Below are 15,588 nucleotides of genomic sequence, written 5' to 3'. Positions count from 1 at the left end.
TTGTTTACTAAGCAGTATTTCAGTTTGATTTGATCTGAGTACCACCCACATTTTATAGAGGAAGAAACAGGAGCTTAGAGACTAACTCACTTAAACAAGGTCATAAAGCAAATCATTGACGGAGTTGGGCTTTAAAACAACATGATCTTGACTAGAGAACTTGTACTCTGAATATTATGCTATTCTTCTCTAACTCTGCAGTTTGCTTTTCACCAAATTCTGTCAAATACTACTTTAAAATATCTCTCAGACTGACCCTTCCTTTCATTTCCACAGACACTTAAAGTCAGAACAACAGGAAGCAGTTTCCTAATTTGTCCCCTCCTCCCTAGTCTTAACACCTGCAGTTGCTCCAGCAGACTTATCTAAACACCATTAGGCTGATATTCTTGGAATATGCTTTCATATGCCTTTGTTAAAAAAAAAATCTTTCTGTTTTCTCCGCCCCCCCTCCTCTGTGACAGGCTCTTGTTATATATTCTTGGCTGGCCTGCAACTCACCATGTGGATATGGACAAGGCTTGCCTCAAACTTGTGATCCTCCAGCTTCTGCCTTCTGAGTGCTGCAGTTATATGCAGGTGCTAAATGCCTACCTTTTAAAAATGTTCCCCCTAAATTAAGATTCTGCTTTTCTTCAGGAGCCTTTGGGTAACCTAGCTTCACCTCTTCAATCTTCTCTCTACTATTCTCTATTATATTCTTCATTCTAGATAGATCTACTTCATATCCTGGATACCTAAAAGTCCCTTTCCTTGTTTGGTTTTGCCCAACCAAACCTAAACCCCACCTGAGCCTCAGTTTTCTCACTTATAACATTAGGAATATATGTATGTATATATTTCATAAGCTTATGCCATAAAGATTATATTAAGTTAGTTCAGTCCTAATTAGTCCCATCTTTCATCTTTACAGCTTTGTATATTTACTAAATATCAGTTTCCATTTGATTTTTGAAAAAAATGGCCATTCAGTATTTTTTTATATTACTAGTTATTACCAGTTTTTAATTGTTGGGCTTTTGAGTTTGTGTGTGTGTGTGTGTGTGTGTGTGTGTACTAGAGGAAAGCCTTGGGAGTCACAGCAAGTCCCAGAAATCCAGCTGTCTCTGCCCTTAAAGCACTAGAATGACAAATGATGACACTATGTCAGATCCTGTGCTTGTGAGGCAAGCACTTTATGAATTGAGCTATTTCTCCAGCCCTGGTCTTATGATTTATGATTTTTTTAATAGTCAGGGTTTCAAGTAGTCCAGACTGGCCTCAAATTTCCTGTTAGCTGAGGCTGGCCTTGAACTCCTGATTTTCTACCTCTGCCTTCCGAGTGCTAGGATTACAGGCCCACATTGATGTACCCTTCCTTCCCTAGTTTCACTTTTGTAGTATTTCTATAAAAACTTTTTTAGTAATGCTTTCTTCCCTTCTTTTGGATTATTTTCTTGGAATATATTTCCAAAATTGAGTTAGCAAATAAAGGTTCTAAAAATTTTATAACTCTTGCCAGATATTTCTTACAGTGCTGTTATTGTATAAAAGTATCTGATTCTCTAGATAGATCTCATGTAGTGAAAGCATAGAATTAAATTAAAATTTTTTCGCTAGTTTTATAGGCATACAGTAGCACCTTGGGTTGATTGCATTTTTGTTTTCTTTATAAATTGAAAGGTAGTATATCAATTATATTGTTTTGTCCCAATATGCCAAATTATGAATTAGTTCCTGCTGATGGTTTCTTTATTTTCAGTCTCAAATAGTTTCTGTAAATGTAAACCCTTGGTTTTCTTTCCTATCATAGTAGTCACTTTCTTTTGGTTTGAGAGTAAAATATATTCCTATCTTTTGAAAATCAACAAACATGTCTTCTTAAGGAAATTCAAATCTTGACTTAGTAATCTATGAAATCTTAGGCAAATTATTTAATGTCTCCAAGCCTTGATTTTCAAATCTATATGATAAACAAAATAATGCATACCTTTTAGGAATGTACTAAAGGCTAAATTAAATAATACATATAAATAGCTTTAAGTAACACCTGACACACATGAGAACTTGTGCAAGTAGTTGTAAAGAAAATACTCAATAAATAATTGCTAAGAGAGAATGAACAAACTAGGAGATGATTGTGGAAGACTATATGGGTAAAGAATTTATTTACTGATTCCCTACTGGTTACTGGTCATTGTGCTAGGTATTGTGTGATACTTTTGAGTGTGCGTGCATATGTGCTTCTCTCTCTCTCTCTCTCTCTCTCTCTCTCTCTCTCTCTCTGTCTCTCTCTGTCTCTGTCTCTCTCTCTCTCTCTCTCTCTCTCTCTCTGTGTGTGTGTGTGTGTGTGTGTGTACTAGAGACAAGGTCTTAATATTGAAGGCTGGCTTTGAACTCCCTTTGTAAAGGCTGGTCTTGAACTCCTGATAATTCTGCTTCCACCTCCCAAGTGCCTGGATCATTATAAATGTGTGCCACTACACTCAGATAGACAGCTTTGTGTACAGAAGGAACAATCTGAATTAAGATTCAGGAACAGACTGTAGGCAGAAGAATAACCGGTGATTAGACTAGACAAATATTGAGTCCTGGGACAGGGTGATTGTAACTTGGTCCCATACATATACTAGTAATCCACCTGATGTTTGAGATACTTAGTGATATCTGGCCATCTCTTTTTGTTGCAGAGTTTTGGGGAAACATTGCCAAGGAATTTTATTGGAAAACCCCATGCCCTGGCCCATTCCTCCAGTACAACTTTGATGTGACTAAAGGGAAAATATTCACTGAATGGATGAAAGGAGCAACTACAAACATCTGCTACAATGTGCTGGATCGAAATGTCCATGAGAAAAAACTTGGCGATAAAGTTGCTTTTTACTGGTAAAAATATTTATAGTCTGTGACAGATAAAAATCTCGTATTTATATGTTTCATAATTCACAATGTGCTTTATTTTTACATTGAAAAATATTGAAATTAATTAATCAATTAATTAATTGTGTGTGGGTGAGTGTGAAGGTCAGAGGACAACTTCAGGAGTCAGTTCTGTGGGTCCTAGAGACTGAACTCAGATCATCAGGCTTGGGGACAAATGCCTTTTACCTGCAGATCTATCTTGCTACCCCCACAATTCCTACATCCAGATTTTTTGAGACAGAGTCTTACTGTGAAATCCTGGTTGATCTGGTATTTGCTATGTAATGAAAACTGGTTTTGAACTTGTTACAACCCTCCTGCCTCAGCCTCCTAACAGGTGGAATTACAGTTGTATGCCATTCACATTAGACTGTAACAAAGTACTTTACATTCCATAAATTTACTTGATCCTTGCACCAACCAAGATGAGTAAGCAAAGTATTGTTGATTTGATATTTTATTAAGCAAAAATACATCAAGGAAGTTAAATTAATTCTTCAGATTACATAACTTCTGGTAACAAAGTCAATATAAATCAAGTGATCCTCCTCTTCTTGATTTATGGGTGGAGATGAAAATAATGGGTATATAGCAGAGAACAGGACTAGGTTGTTTGTTTGTTTTTCATTCTTGCTCTGGAACAAAAAAATGAGTTTAGGTTTTTCACCAGCTCTATCATTGTTATCATTAATTTTATTGAGTTAAAAAGGTTGAGAACTATGTTTAGGAGCCTAAGAAATATCTTATTTGATGCTCACAGTAACTACAAAAGCCACTATGCCTTGAAATATTTCTTTCTTCCTCCCTTCCTTCTTTTCTTTTCCTTCCTTTCCTTCCTTCCTTCCTTCCTTCCTTCCTTCCTTCCTTTCTTTTCTTTTTCATTTTGGTTTTTTGAAAGAGTTTCTCTGTGTACTCTGGATGTCCTGGAACTCACTATGTAGACCACTCTGGCTTCAAACTCAGAGATCTGCTTGCTTCTGTTTCCTGAATGAGGAATCAAAGGTGTGTGCCACTACCACCTAGCAACCTGGCAAGCTTTCTTTTGAAATATATATGTTTTATTAATTCTTTGAGCATTTCTTAAAATGTATTTGATCTTATTAAATTCCAACTCCTCCTCCTCCTAATTCATCCCAGATCTACCCTCACATGCCTACCCCCTCAGACCTGTCTGGGTTGGATCCCCAATGTATGTTAAGACTCTAAGAAACAGTGTTTAGTGGAACTCCAATTTGGGAAGTACTGCTTTAAGTAATCTACCAGGTTAATTCCAATGCTAAATTCTGTGGTAAGACCTTATTACTTGGCTTTTACATGATCACCTGTTCAATAATAATTTTTAAAGATACTGAGTACCAGGGAGAGATGGCTCAGGGTTAAGAAAGCATACTGCTCTTGCAGAAGACCCAAGTTCAGTTCCCAGAACTCACATTGGGCAGCTTAAACCGCCTATAATTTCAGCTTCAGGGATTCTGATGCCCTCTTCTGGATTCCACAGGCACCTGAACACACACATACACACACACACACACACACACACACACACACACACACACACACACCGGAAAGAGACACATACACAATAATAAAAAATTGTAAAAAGATATTGGATATTCAGCCTTGTATTAGGTGTTATAAATACAGGGGTAGAGAAATAGGAAAAAGTATCAAATGGACAATTAATTTTCCATTCTTTTTATGTTTATAGTAAAGTAAACTATGAATGGACTGCATTTGCTATAATAAAATAAAATACAAATATACTAGACATATAGCTGCTTTCTTTGTTGAACCCATATTTGTAAATATACTCAAATTGCTTTCTCTTCTTTCTTTTTCTTTTCTTACTCCTCTTCCTCTATTGCTGCTGCTGCTGCTGCTTTTTGTGGTACTGGGGATTAAACCTAGGACTTTCACACATGCTAAGCAACTGTTTTATCACTGTGCCACACTCCCAGCTCCCTTTTAATTGTCTTTAAAGAAGAGATTGGCTTCCTGTTATCATAGATGAGAATTTAAATCTGAAACACCTCTAACTTCTCCTTTCACTAAACATTATTTTTAAATTAACTTTAAATCACATTCTTTATAAGCGAGTGTAGTAAGTGTGTTAAAATGGCTATTCCTTTTCCTTTTTTTGTTTTGTTTTGTTTTGTTTTAGAGCTATGGTTGCACATATCTCAGGCTAGCCTCAATAACATAGTTGCTGAGAATGACCATGGAATTCTGATCCTTTGCCTCTACCTCCGTCTACTGAGTACTGGGATTATAGATCTATACTACCATGCCCAGTTTATTCTGGGGACTTGTGCATGGCAGGAAAGCATTCTACCAATGAAGCTATATCCCAGCCTTTGCATCTCCTTTCATGTACAATTTTTTTGTTTTCTCTGGAATCATCAATTACCTACTATCTTTTTCTTGTACTATTTGCCTTTATCATATACTCTGAATTTCCTAGACTTTCTTACATGTATTCTAAGACCTTCTTTCTCTCCCCACAAGTCTTCTCTGTTAGGGTCCACCTTTATGTTTTTTTATTGATGCTCTAAAAATAAAGATTTTAGTGATATTTTTCTGGTAGTGTTAGGATTTGTGCTATATATAATTTTTTTAGCAAGAGAGTCTTTACTATATAGCCCAGGCTATTGTGGAACTCACTATGTAACCCAGTTTGGTCTCAAATTCATGGCAATCCTCCTGCCTCAGCCCAGGTACTGAGATTACAGGCATGAGTCATCATATCTGGCAAGCTTTCTTTTCTTATTGCTTTCTTCTCAGCTTAAATAGTGTCATTTAGATGAATGCAATATTACTAGCATACTACATTTACAGTTCATTTCTTGTCTTGGGACATATATATATATATATATATATATATATATATATATATATATGTATGTATATATATATATATATGCACTGAAGTAATCCACAAGGAAAATAGCACTCTTAAGAGCATTCTCTGGTTAGCTGAAACAAAACCACCACAAGGAAGAATTTGGCCTTTTACTTTGGCTTGGAACATAATAAATGTTTATAGAATTATATTATTTTTAGAACTCTATGTGACTGTTAGAGTCCACATAGGTCAACTTTCTTTATAGATTAGCAAATCTAAGATTAGCTAGAGAGGGAAAGTGATTTGTATCAGGGCTATTTCCCTGTTTGAAGATAAAATGGAGACTAATCACCAGAGAGCTTTACTCCTAGTCAACTATTCTTTTCTTTAATATGACACTGCCTTGTTCAAGGAGTCTAACGCTAGGCTTGGCAGATAAAAAATAGAAATTGACCATGTTAGTCAAATTAATTTGTTTTTTCAAATTGAAATTTAAAAACCAGATAAAGTTTGTTAAGTCCAGTATTATGGGGTTTACATTCTATTTTGGGAGACCAGATAGGTATTTAAAATTGCTGTCACCAAAAAGCAAACAAAAAAAATCAAACAACAGCAGGTAGAGGCAGAAAGATCAGGAGCTCAAGGCCATACATGGCTACATAGAGAGCTTGAATTCAGCCTGGGCTGCATGAGACCCTATCCCCCAAAACCCAGAGCAAAAAATAAAATATACATAAAAATAGCTTTTATATAGCTGGGTGTTGGTGGCACACGCCTTTAATCCCAGCACTCTGGAGGCAGAGGCAGGCGGATCTCTGTGAGTTTGAGGCCAGCCTGGTCTACAGAGCAAGTGCCAGGATAGGCTCCAAAGCTACACAGAGAAACCCTGTCTCGAAAAACCAAAAAAAAAAAAAAAAAAAAAACAACAAAAAAAACCAAAAAACAAAAAACAAAAAACAAAACCATAGCTTTTATATTATGCAGTTGTCAACTAAATAAAATTAAATAGGATCACAAACTCATGTGTCCAATATCCTGGCATGGTAAAAGGGCTTAATAGATATTAATCACTATTACTATAATTTTGGATAGTAAAAACATCAAGTCTCACCAAGTGGTCAGCACTGAAACCATATACATACAAGCAACATAAAACAGACTTAGCAGATTGTATTTATGTATTTGTTCACACACATAAAATAATAATCATTTTTAAAAAGAGACCATGAATTTGAGAGGGAGTGAAGAGGGAATATGGGAGGTGTTGGAGGAAGGAATGACATAATTATACTTTAATTTTTAAAAATAGCAAAAACTAAAAATTATTTTGATAAGAAACAAAACAAAACCCATCATATCTTTTTAGAACAAAAGTTTTATGCAAGGAACAATTTATTTATTCAGCAAATACTTTTTGAGAACTTATTGTATACCAGGCACTGTTCTGAACAAAACACAAAATTCTTTTTTTTATTCAGTATAAAGAGATGGACAATAAACAAACAAAATGAAACAGATAGGGGTTGAGGAGATAGCTCAGTTAGTAAAGGGCTTTCCTTACAAGGCCTTGAGTCCAATACTCAGAACACACACACAAACATGCAGACACATAAACAAATATAACAGACAGTGATAAATGTTATATAAAAATGCAGATCACCAGGAAAAGGAGTGACAGTGCAGAGTGGGAGTGATGTGGGAAGATCCTTTGCTAGGGTAACATCATTTGGGCAGAGATTTGAAAGAAATAATGCAGTATGCCATGCAGATAATTGGGGCAGGGAAGAGAGATGTTCCAGATAGATGGAAGAGCAAGTGTGTGCTGATGCTTTGTGTGCTTGAAGATGGGTAAATTAGTATAGCTCGAGCCCTTTAAGACGGGATCAGGGACAATACGGGGTTTGGCAGGCTGCTAGATCATTTAGATCCATGGAAACCAATGTAGATTGTTACTTTTTGTGCATGGTGAAAAGGGAATGCACGAGACAGTCTTGAGCAATGACATGACAATAACTTGCATTATACTTAGGACCTGTATTTTAAATGAAAATAAAAAGTAGAAGCTGTGGGACCAATTACAAGGTAGAAATACATGTGAGCCATGATGATTTAGATAATAGTGGCAAGTTGTGAAGGTGGTTAAAGTGCTCAAAATCCAGACCTATTTTGAATCAAGAGTCCATGGCATTTGCCATCATGGAAGGTTCTAAATGATCTTGCAGTCTGCTGACCTCAACACTTCTTTGATGCAGATAAAGTCCAGGAATGGGAGATCACTATTCTTGAGATATGCCAAAAGATTCTTATAAAGAAGAATGATATTGCCATAGCTAGATTTAAGAAGATTAATCTGGAGTTGGGCAAAGTGGCACACACCCTCACATTTGAGAGGCAGAAGAAAGAGCATCAAAAGTTCAAGGCCAGCCTCAGCTACCCTATGAGTTTGAGGCAAGCCTAGCTATTTGAGGACCTGAATTTTGTGACCAATTATTATATTATTGTAATATAATTATACATATGACACCATGCTTGGCTTCTTGGAGATATTATTTTAATGTATTTTTACATGTACTCATTTATTCAGTGTGTATGTGTACATGTATGCATGCCACAGCATATGTGTGGCATAAAATATTATATTGATGATGTAAATCATTAACATTCCTACCTACTGTACTGAGACAGCAATAGTGACAGAGAGGTTACAGGCAAAGTCTTATTTTGGAGAACACATTTAACCCTTTTTAAAATGAGTATGTGCCTTTGAAAAATTTTAGATTAAACAAGAGAATTCTTGGTTCTTTCCTCATTCTTCCTCTACTTCTATTCCATTCATACTTATCTATAATAGTTTCCTTCCATTCCACTCCCATTAGCCATCTGTTCTCTCCTACCATGTAGGTTCTGGAGATCAAACTCAAGTTGTCAGGCTTGGTGGCAAGTGTTCTTATCTAAAGAGCCATCTTGCTGGCACAAGATGGCCCTTTTAAAAAGAGCTAATGCTTAATCTAGCCATCCTAGTTTTTATTTGGATTTCTTTTACTTACACTTGAATTACAAACATACTCATTACAACTTCAAAATTTTACATCTAGGGTTTTTGAATTCTAATTTCTTTGAACATTTTACTTTAGGATCACTTTTAGAGTCCATAGATTTTCCTTACTTCTCAAATTCTAACACTGTCCCTTAACATTAATGAGTTCAAATCAGATTTATTCTTTAAGTTATCATACTCAAGAAACATAGAGCTCTGTAGGATATACTATATGGAAGGTAAAAAGAAATTATTAGATCTTTCATACCTTTGTTACCTGCCTTGTAGTTCCTTCTGACAAACCTAGAAATAATCCTGTAAATAAATTAAAACCACAGAGTTACACTGTAAGGTGTTTCCAATATTTGGCTACTGGAGGCCCATCAGCAGAGACATCAATGTATCTTGCCTCTTTAAGTCTTAGTTTTCCCATTTGTGGAATGGAAATAACAGTTTCTATCACAGGTTGTTGTGAGAAGTCACTGGGATAATTTTTGTAGGAGCACAGCTAGGAGCCCAAAGCCACATTACATTGTTTCTTTCCCATGTTCCTGTGGAGGCTGATATATGTGCGTGGGAACTTGCTGAGTTCATGTGAAACCTTTGATCTATTGAAGGGTTCTTGTTGTTTTATGGAGGAGGTTATACTGAGTCCTCATTCTCTGGTTCCTCACATGATATAGTTCCCTAAATAACCCTTTTGTCATTAGCTAGTCAACTCCAGACATCCTGGTTGTCTAAGATCTCTCATATTCCAGTTATGGTCTTCCTCACACATCACACTGTTTCCATGCTGTGACTTTTCGTGTCTATGATGACATCAGCTACACAGGCAGCTGTGCTTTAACCACTCAGCTTCTCACAGCTGTCTATACTACCTAAGGTTGACTGATAGATTGATTTCTTTCTGGTATCTTTTCCTTATAAATAGGGTCTTTGTTGTGTAGTCTGACAGGAAATCCTCCTGTATCATCCACCTAAGTGCCAAGAGTGCAGGTATGTGCCACCACTCCTAGCTATAAATCTGTTTACTTTTTATAATAATAAACTATATCTCCCATTTGCTGCACTTATGTATTTTTTCCCATATATTTAACATGGGTATGGTTCATAACATTTGACAGATAAGGAATTTGTGGCTCAGACAGTACAAATGACTTGGCCAGGGTCTTAAAGTAATTATGCTTCTACTTTCACAGCCTTTGCTTTTTTGATATTTGGCCATTTGTCTAGTCAGTAGTTTATTAAGAGGGTATAAGGCTGTTTTGGGAAATGTCAACTACTGTTTATAAAGCTAAAGATATTAAAGTGAAAGCTTAATAAAGTAATATCTTTTCCTTAACTGAGATATGCTCACTCATTAAATAATTTTCCACTGAATATATACATCATAACTTGAGAACAAGCTTAGGGCAATACATAGGGGATCATCAGAGAGGCACTTTTGTAGTTCAGGAAAGAGTTGACAATAGTGATAATGGTAGAAGTCAGAGAAATGGTCAGATTTTATATATTATGAAGGCAAACTCAATAGACTTTGCAGATGGGCTTGTTATATGATCTAAAAAAGTATCTCCAAGGAGGGCCAGCAATATGACTGGTAGTGGTGCTTGCTACTAAGTCTGATAACCTGAGTTTGACCCCCAGAACCTATAACTTGTCTTCTGACTTGCACAATATACCGTGGCATGCATACACATACACATTGAATAAACATTAAAAAAGAGTATCTCCAAGGAGCCAAGCATGGTGTCATATGTATAATACCAGCACTCAGTAGGCTTAAACAGGAGTATGAGGCTAGGCTACATAGAGCAACTATGTTTCAATAAAAATAAACAAAAAAAGATACAAGTTTTTCCCTACCTTTTTTATCAACTGGAAAAATAGAATTTCCATTATTCTAGATGGATAAGATACTTGAGAGAGAAGTTCTGGGGAAAAGACCAGAACTTTTTGTTTCATGCAAAAACACAAAGTTGTAGTTGTGACAAGTGCTAGCAAGTCATTGAAGAGTTCAAGTATGGATATGACATGCCAGATTTATATTTTGAAAAAAAATTCTTTTGGTCATTAGTGCATTTAAAAAGATAAGAATCCCAACCTGATGACTTATAGGTAGAGGCCTAAGCTGCTTTGGGATTTTAAACAAATAATGAAATCCTTCCTGAGGTTTAGTTTTCTCACCTTTCAAAAGGGATAGCAAATCTTGTCTGTCTTAAAAGATTATGAAGGAGCCAAGTCTGGTGGCACAGACTAGCAGTCTAACTACTTAAGAGACTTAGGCAGTAGAATTGAGAGTTCAAGGCCTGCTTGTGCTGTGTAATTAAGTTTCAGTCCAATGTGGGTGATTTAATGAGATACAGTCTCAAAACAAAAAAAAAATAAGTAAGAAGGTTAGGGCTACAGCTCAGTGGTAATGTGGTTTTACGTGGACCCTAGGTTCAGTCTCCAGTACCATCAACCAAACCAAACCAAACCAAAAGAACTGCCACAAGGATTAGCTGAAGTTTAAAATGAATAAATATACTACAACAATTAGAAAATTATCAAATTTATAGAAAAGTTGCAAATACAATACAAATAACCTTTCCCTGAACAATTTGAGGGTAAGATAAACAAGAACTTTTCCCTCTATAACTCTAATATGACTCTCAAAACAAGGAAAACAATATTCATATATCCCTTGCCATCTAACCCTTGGACTCCATTGCTGCTTTGTTGAAATTGTTCCAGTAGGGATACTATTTCAGCCCAGATACATAGAGGAGGGCCTAGGCTGTCCCCCAAATGACGACAGATTTTGATGATTCCCCCACAGAAGGCCTCACCATCCTTGGGGAGTAGGTGGTGGGGGGTGGGTTGTAGGGGATTGGTAAGGGGCATGGGAGGATGGGAGGGAGAGGGAATGGGGGTATTGATATGTAAAGTGATTGTTTCTAAAGAAAAAAAAGAAACAAGTTTAAGCTAAGGCTTAGCTTTCTTAATTAATAATAATAATAAAGAAATTGTTCCAGTAATGTCCTTTATTGCAAGAGGGCTGAGCTAAATAAAATTAACATATAACACATAATATTAATATATTATATATGGCTGCTGTGTCTTTTTAGTCTCCTTCAGTCTAGACTAGTCCTTTAGTCTTGACTCTCATGCTTTTAAAAGGCTTTCTTCTCAGTCTTAACAGCCAACAAAATGTAACCTAGATACTAAGCTAAATTGGTTGCTATTTATTTTATACCAGTGTATATTAAGTTAGAAAATCTTAAATCTGATATCTAGATTTAGTGAACACACACACACACACACACACACACACACACACACACACACATATATATATATATATATATATATATATATATATGCTCTACTAGCCTCTAGCAGCAGGTTTTAAATTTTTTGATATTTATAGGTAAGTTTCAGATACTACAGTTAAGTATTTAGGTAATAAACAAGAGAAATCTGGTCTTTGTCCTCATGGAGCTCACATGATTGTCAGCTGCAATCTTCTTTAGGAATGAATTGTTAGGATCGATGTGAAATAAGGAAACAAAGAAATGTAAAAAAGGAAATTATTTCAAGGGAGAATGTGGAGTTGTGGAGGGCATGTCTCTAGGAGCAAGTGGCTATACATGTGTTCCCATGACTCTTGACAATGCCAAGGACTATTTCACTTTTATATTTGTTTACTTATTTGTTTGGTGTGTGTGTGTGTGTGTGTGTGTGTGTGTGTGTGTGTGTGAAGGCCAAAAGACAATTTGTCAAAGGCATGTCTTTATTTTCCACCATGTGGGTTCTGAGAATTGAACTCAGGTTGGTAGGCTTGGCAGCAAGCAACCTTTCCCATTGAGTCATCTCACCATCCACCAAGGACTATTAAAGTTGACATATGAGATCTTCCTTGTTTGATTGAGGTTGTGGGTCTTTCAGGAAATTGTCAAGTGGTCGAAAAGATGATGGTAACTGTGGTCTTGGCCACAGTTTGAAGTTCAAAGTAGATGGGAGTGTCCTGTACTTCCCACGGTGCTTCTAGAGTTTTCAGGAGAGTGATTTTTCCATGTTCCTTTGGTGCAGTAGAGTAAATAGTCTGGAATTCAAAACCTGACCCTAGTTACAGGTTTACATTTAATCCCCTGTGTGACCTTGGCAAGCCTCTTCCTCTGGACTTGTAATTTTCAAATGAGAATAGTAATCGTTGTTCTACCCACTGCTAGGGTAGTTGTGCGGATCAGGTTAAGGGTGACCTTTAGAGTGGTTATATACTATAGTCATGTGAGGAATAAACTGCACCTGTATTGATTTACTCAACATGTGAGCAGGTATGGCATTACTTTTCTTTGATATTTATATCAGCTAAGTTTTCCCTCTACCCCATGTAAGCAAGTATTCAATTTCTGTATAAGTTTTATACTCTGAATCTTTCATGAATGAGTACACTGATCCACTGTAGAAACTCAGGTACATTTGCTGACATATTTTTGTTGAAACTGATTTAGAGAATTGCTCCCCTACCTCTGGGAAGGAGAGAGAATCAACAAATGTAAGATAGACTAGAGAATATTCTGTCTAACACCAGCCTTTCCCCTCTTCCAACTCTCTTTTCCCATCTTATATTTTACAGAGGAAAAAATAATCTGAGTTTGTGTAAATCCATATATTGAATTAGGGATAAATAGTAAATATAGATCTAGAAACTCCATATTCAGAACTAGGGGATCCTGTATTTTTGCATGCAAAAGTAAGCACTTGAAAATGTTGTTAGAAGTCTAGGACCCCACCCCAGCCTTTCTGTTTGTTTTTTATTTTATATGTATGGGTGTTTTGCCTGCATGTATCTATGTGAACCTCATGTGTGTAGTAGCTGTGGAGGTCAGAAGAGGGTTCAGATACCCTGGAACTAGACTTATAGATGGTTGTGAGCTGCCATGTAAATGCTGGGAATAGAACCTGGGTCCTCAGGAAGAGCAGAGAGTGCTCTAACTGCTAGGCCATCTCTCCAGCCCTGCCAGCCTATTTAACCAGAATCTCCAGAAATAAAACCTCTGAATCTATTTTATAAGCTTCTCAAATAGTTGCTATATAGGAATAGAGTACCCCAGAAAATTCTTTCAGCACTGGGGTTATATCAGTTGAAAGCACATACCTAGGATATGTGAGGGTTCAACTACCTCCATAATAATGTTTAAGATAGGAAACTGACATTTTTTAAAACATAAGAGAAAGGGTAATTGTGAAAGAGTGGGAAAAGAAAATCCTCTCCAGATTTCCTAATAGATCAGTGTTAGGAAAAGATTACATACAGAAATTGAAGAACTGGATTTTTAGTCTTTTAAAATTTCTTGGTTGGGCATTGGTGGTGCACCAAGGAGGCAGAAGTAGGCAAATCTCTGTGAGTTTGAATTCCTTCAACCATACAGTTATCTGGGCTTTAACACATTGATTTTCTTCCTTACCCTTTCCCCCTGGATTTTTGAAAAAGGCCATGATATTTAGGAGGAAAATGTCTTGAATAGACATTTAGAATATCAAGTTTCAGGGTCCAAGGTGATGATTACTAACCACATGTCATTTTATATTTAAAGTAAGATTAAGAGAAAGCAAACTTTATTTTTCACTCACATTTTAAGTGTTTACTAGTTACATATGGGTACTGGCTACTATGTTGGACAGCACCACTTTAGAATAAAGTAATATGCTAGGGAACCCCAAGGCCATCACTTACTATTTCTGTGCCTTAGAGCAAGTAAGAATGGTAGATCTCAAAAGCTCTATTCTTCTTTAACCTTCATGGTGATTTGTGATTCAATTTTGGAGGTATGCCCCCCCTCCACCTTTCTTTCAGCTTTCTGCTACAGCAAGAGCAGAAGTACCCAAGGGGAACATTAGTTGCTAGTTTGTCAAATTATGTTGTTTCCACTTCCTACTCCCTTGGTGGAAGGAGAAAATTACCTGAGGGTATGCTTACATCAGAGTTCCATTTGTGCAACACTTTATGGGTCATAGAACTCTTTCATATTATTTCTTCATTTTTATAGTTTCAAAGTTTTCTGTTTCTGTTTTGTTTTTCTGAGACAGGGTTTCTCTGTATAACAGCCCTGGTTGTCCTGGAACTCACTTTGTAGACCAGACTGGCCTCAAACTCAGAGAGTGGCCTGCCTCTGTACTGGGATTAAAGGTGTACACCACCACACCTGGATCAAAGTATTCTTATTCTGCCAGGTATGTAATGTTATGTCTGTATCCCATAATTCCAGAGGTTGAGGCCATCTTGGGTTAGTGAGATTTGGTTTCAAAAGACCGAAGTTTGGAGATATAACTCAGTTCTAGAGCATTTGCCTAACATGTATGTACAAGGTCCTGAGTTTGATCACCAATACTACCAAAATAAAATAAAAAAGAAATTCGAGGTCCATAATTTTAATAATATTCATGAATATAAATTATATGGGGGAAATTTGTCAAATGAGAAGTCCAAGATTGGTGTGGTGGCACACATCTGTAATCCCAGCATTCATTGGAGGATTACCAGAAGTTTGAGGCCAGCTGAGCTACATAGCAAGATTCTGACTCAAATACCAAAACTCTAACAAAAACCACCAATGCCACATTCTCTGGAGGATCATCTAGTACAAATAAGTACTAGAGTTTTCCTGGACAAACTGAATGATCCTATTCTTCAACTCTATAGTATATGACAGAGGATGTCTTAGTATCTGCATTATTAGCATTATTTGAACATACTTTAAGAAAGACTGGTTTTGCTTGGTTCTCATGGCAGAATTTGATTTTTAGTGTCTCTGCAAATCTC

General features: G+C 36.5%; 1 protein-coding gene and 1 long non-coding RNA gene across 6 annotated transcripts in view; one reads left to right on the top strand and one right to left on the bottom strand.

Annotated features, from left to right (window-relative positions):
• Acss2 (acyl-CoA synthetase short chain family member 2) overlaps positions 1–15,588 on the top strand; it is a 46,087-nt gene that overhangs the window by 5,023 nt on the left and 25,476 nt on the right. For all 5 annotated transcript variants that reach the window (XM_027421379.2, XM_027421380.1, XM_027421376.1 and 2 more), the window contains exon 2: positions 2,670–2,865. In XM_027421379.2, the coding sequence (XP_027277180.1) occupies positions 2,777–2,865 (89 nt within the window). In that variant the 5' untranslated portion in view covers positions 2,670–2,776. The remainder of the gene's footprint in view (positions 1–2,669; positions 2,866–15,588) is intronic.
• LOC113836371 lies at positions 3,341–9,098 on the bottom strand. The gene is made up of 2 exons (XR_003486468.2): positions 9,049–9,098; positions 3,341–3,536 (listed from the first exon to the last, which is right to left on the bottom strand). It is a non-coding gene; the product is annotated as an uncharacterized LOC113836371 (long non-coding RNA).

Source organism: Cricetulus griseus, chromosome 6 (genome assembly GCF_003668045.3).
Source record: "Cricetulus griseus strain 17A/GY chromosome 6, alternate assembly CriGri-PICRH-1.0, whole genome shotgun sequence".
In the NCBI taxonomy this organism is placed as follows: domain Eukaryota; kingdom Metazoa; phylum Chordata; class Mammalia; order Rodentia; family Cricetidae; genus Cricetulus; species Cricetulus griseus.
This window is presented reverse-complemented; position numbering and strand designations above follow the sequence as displayed.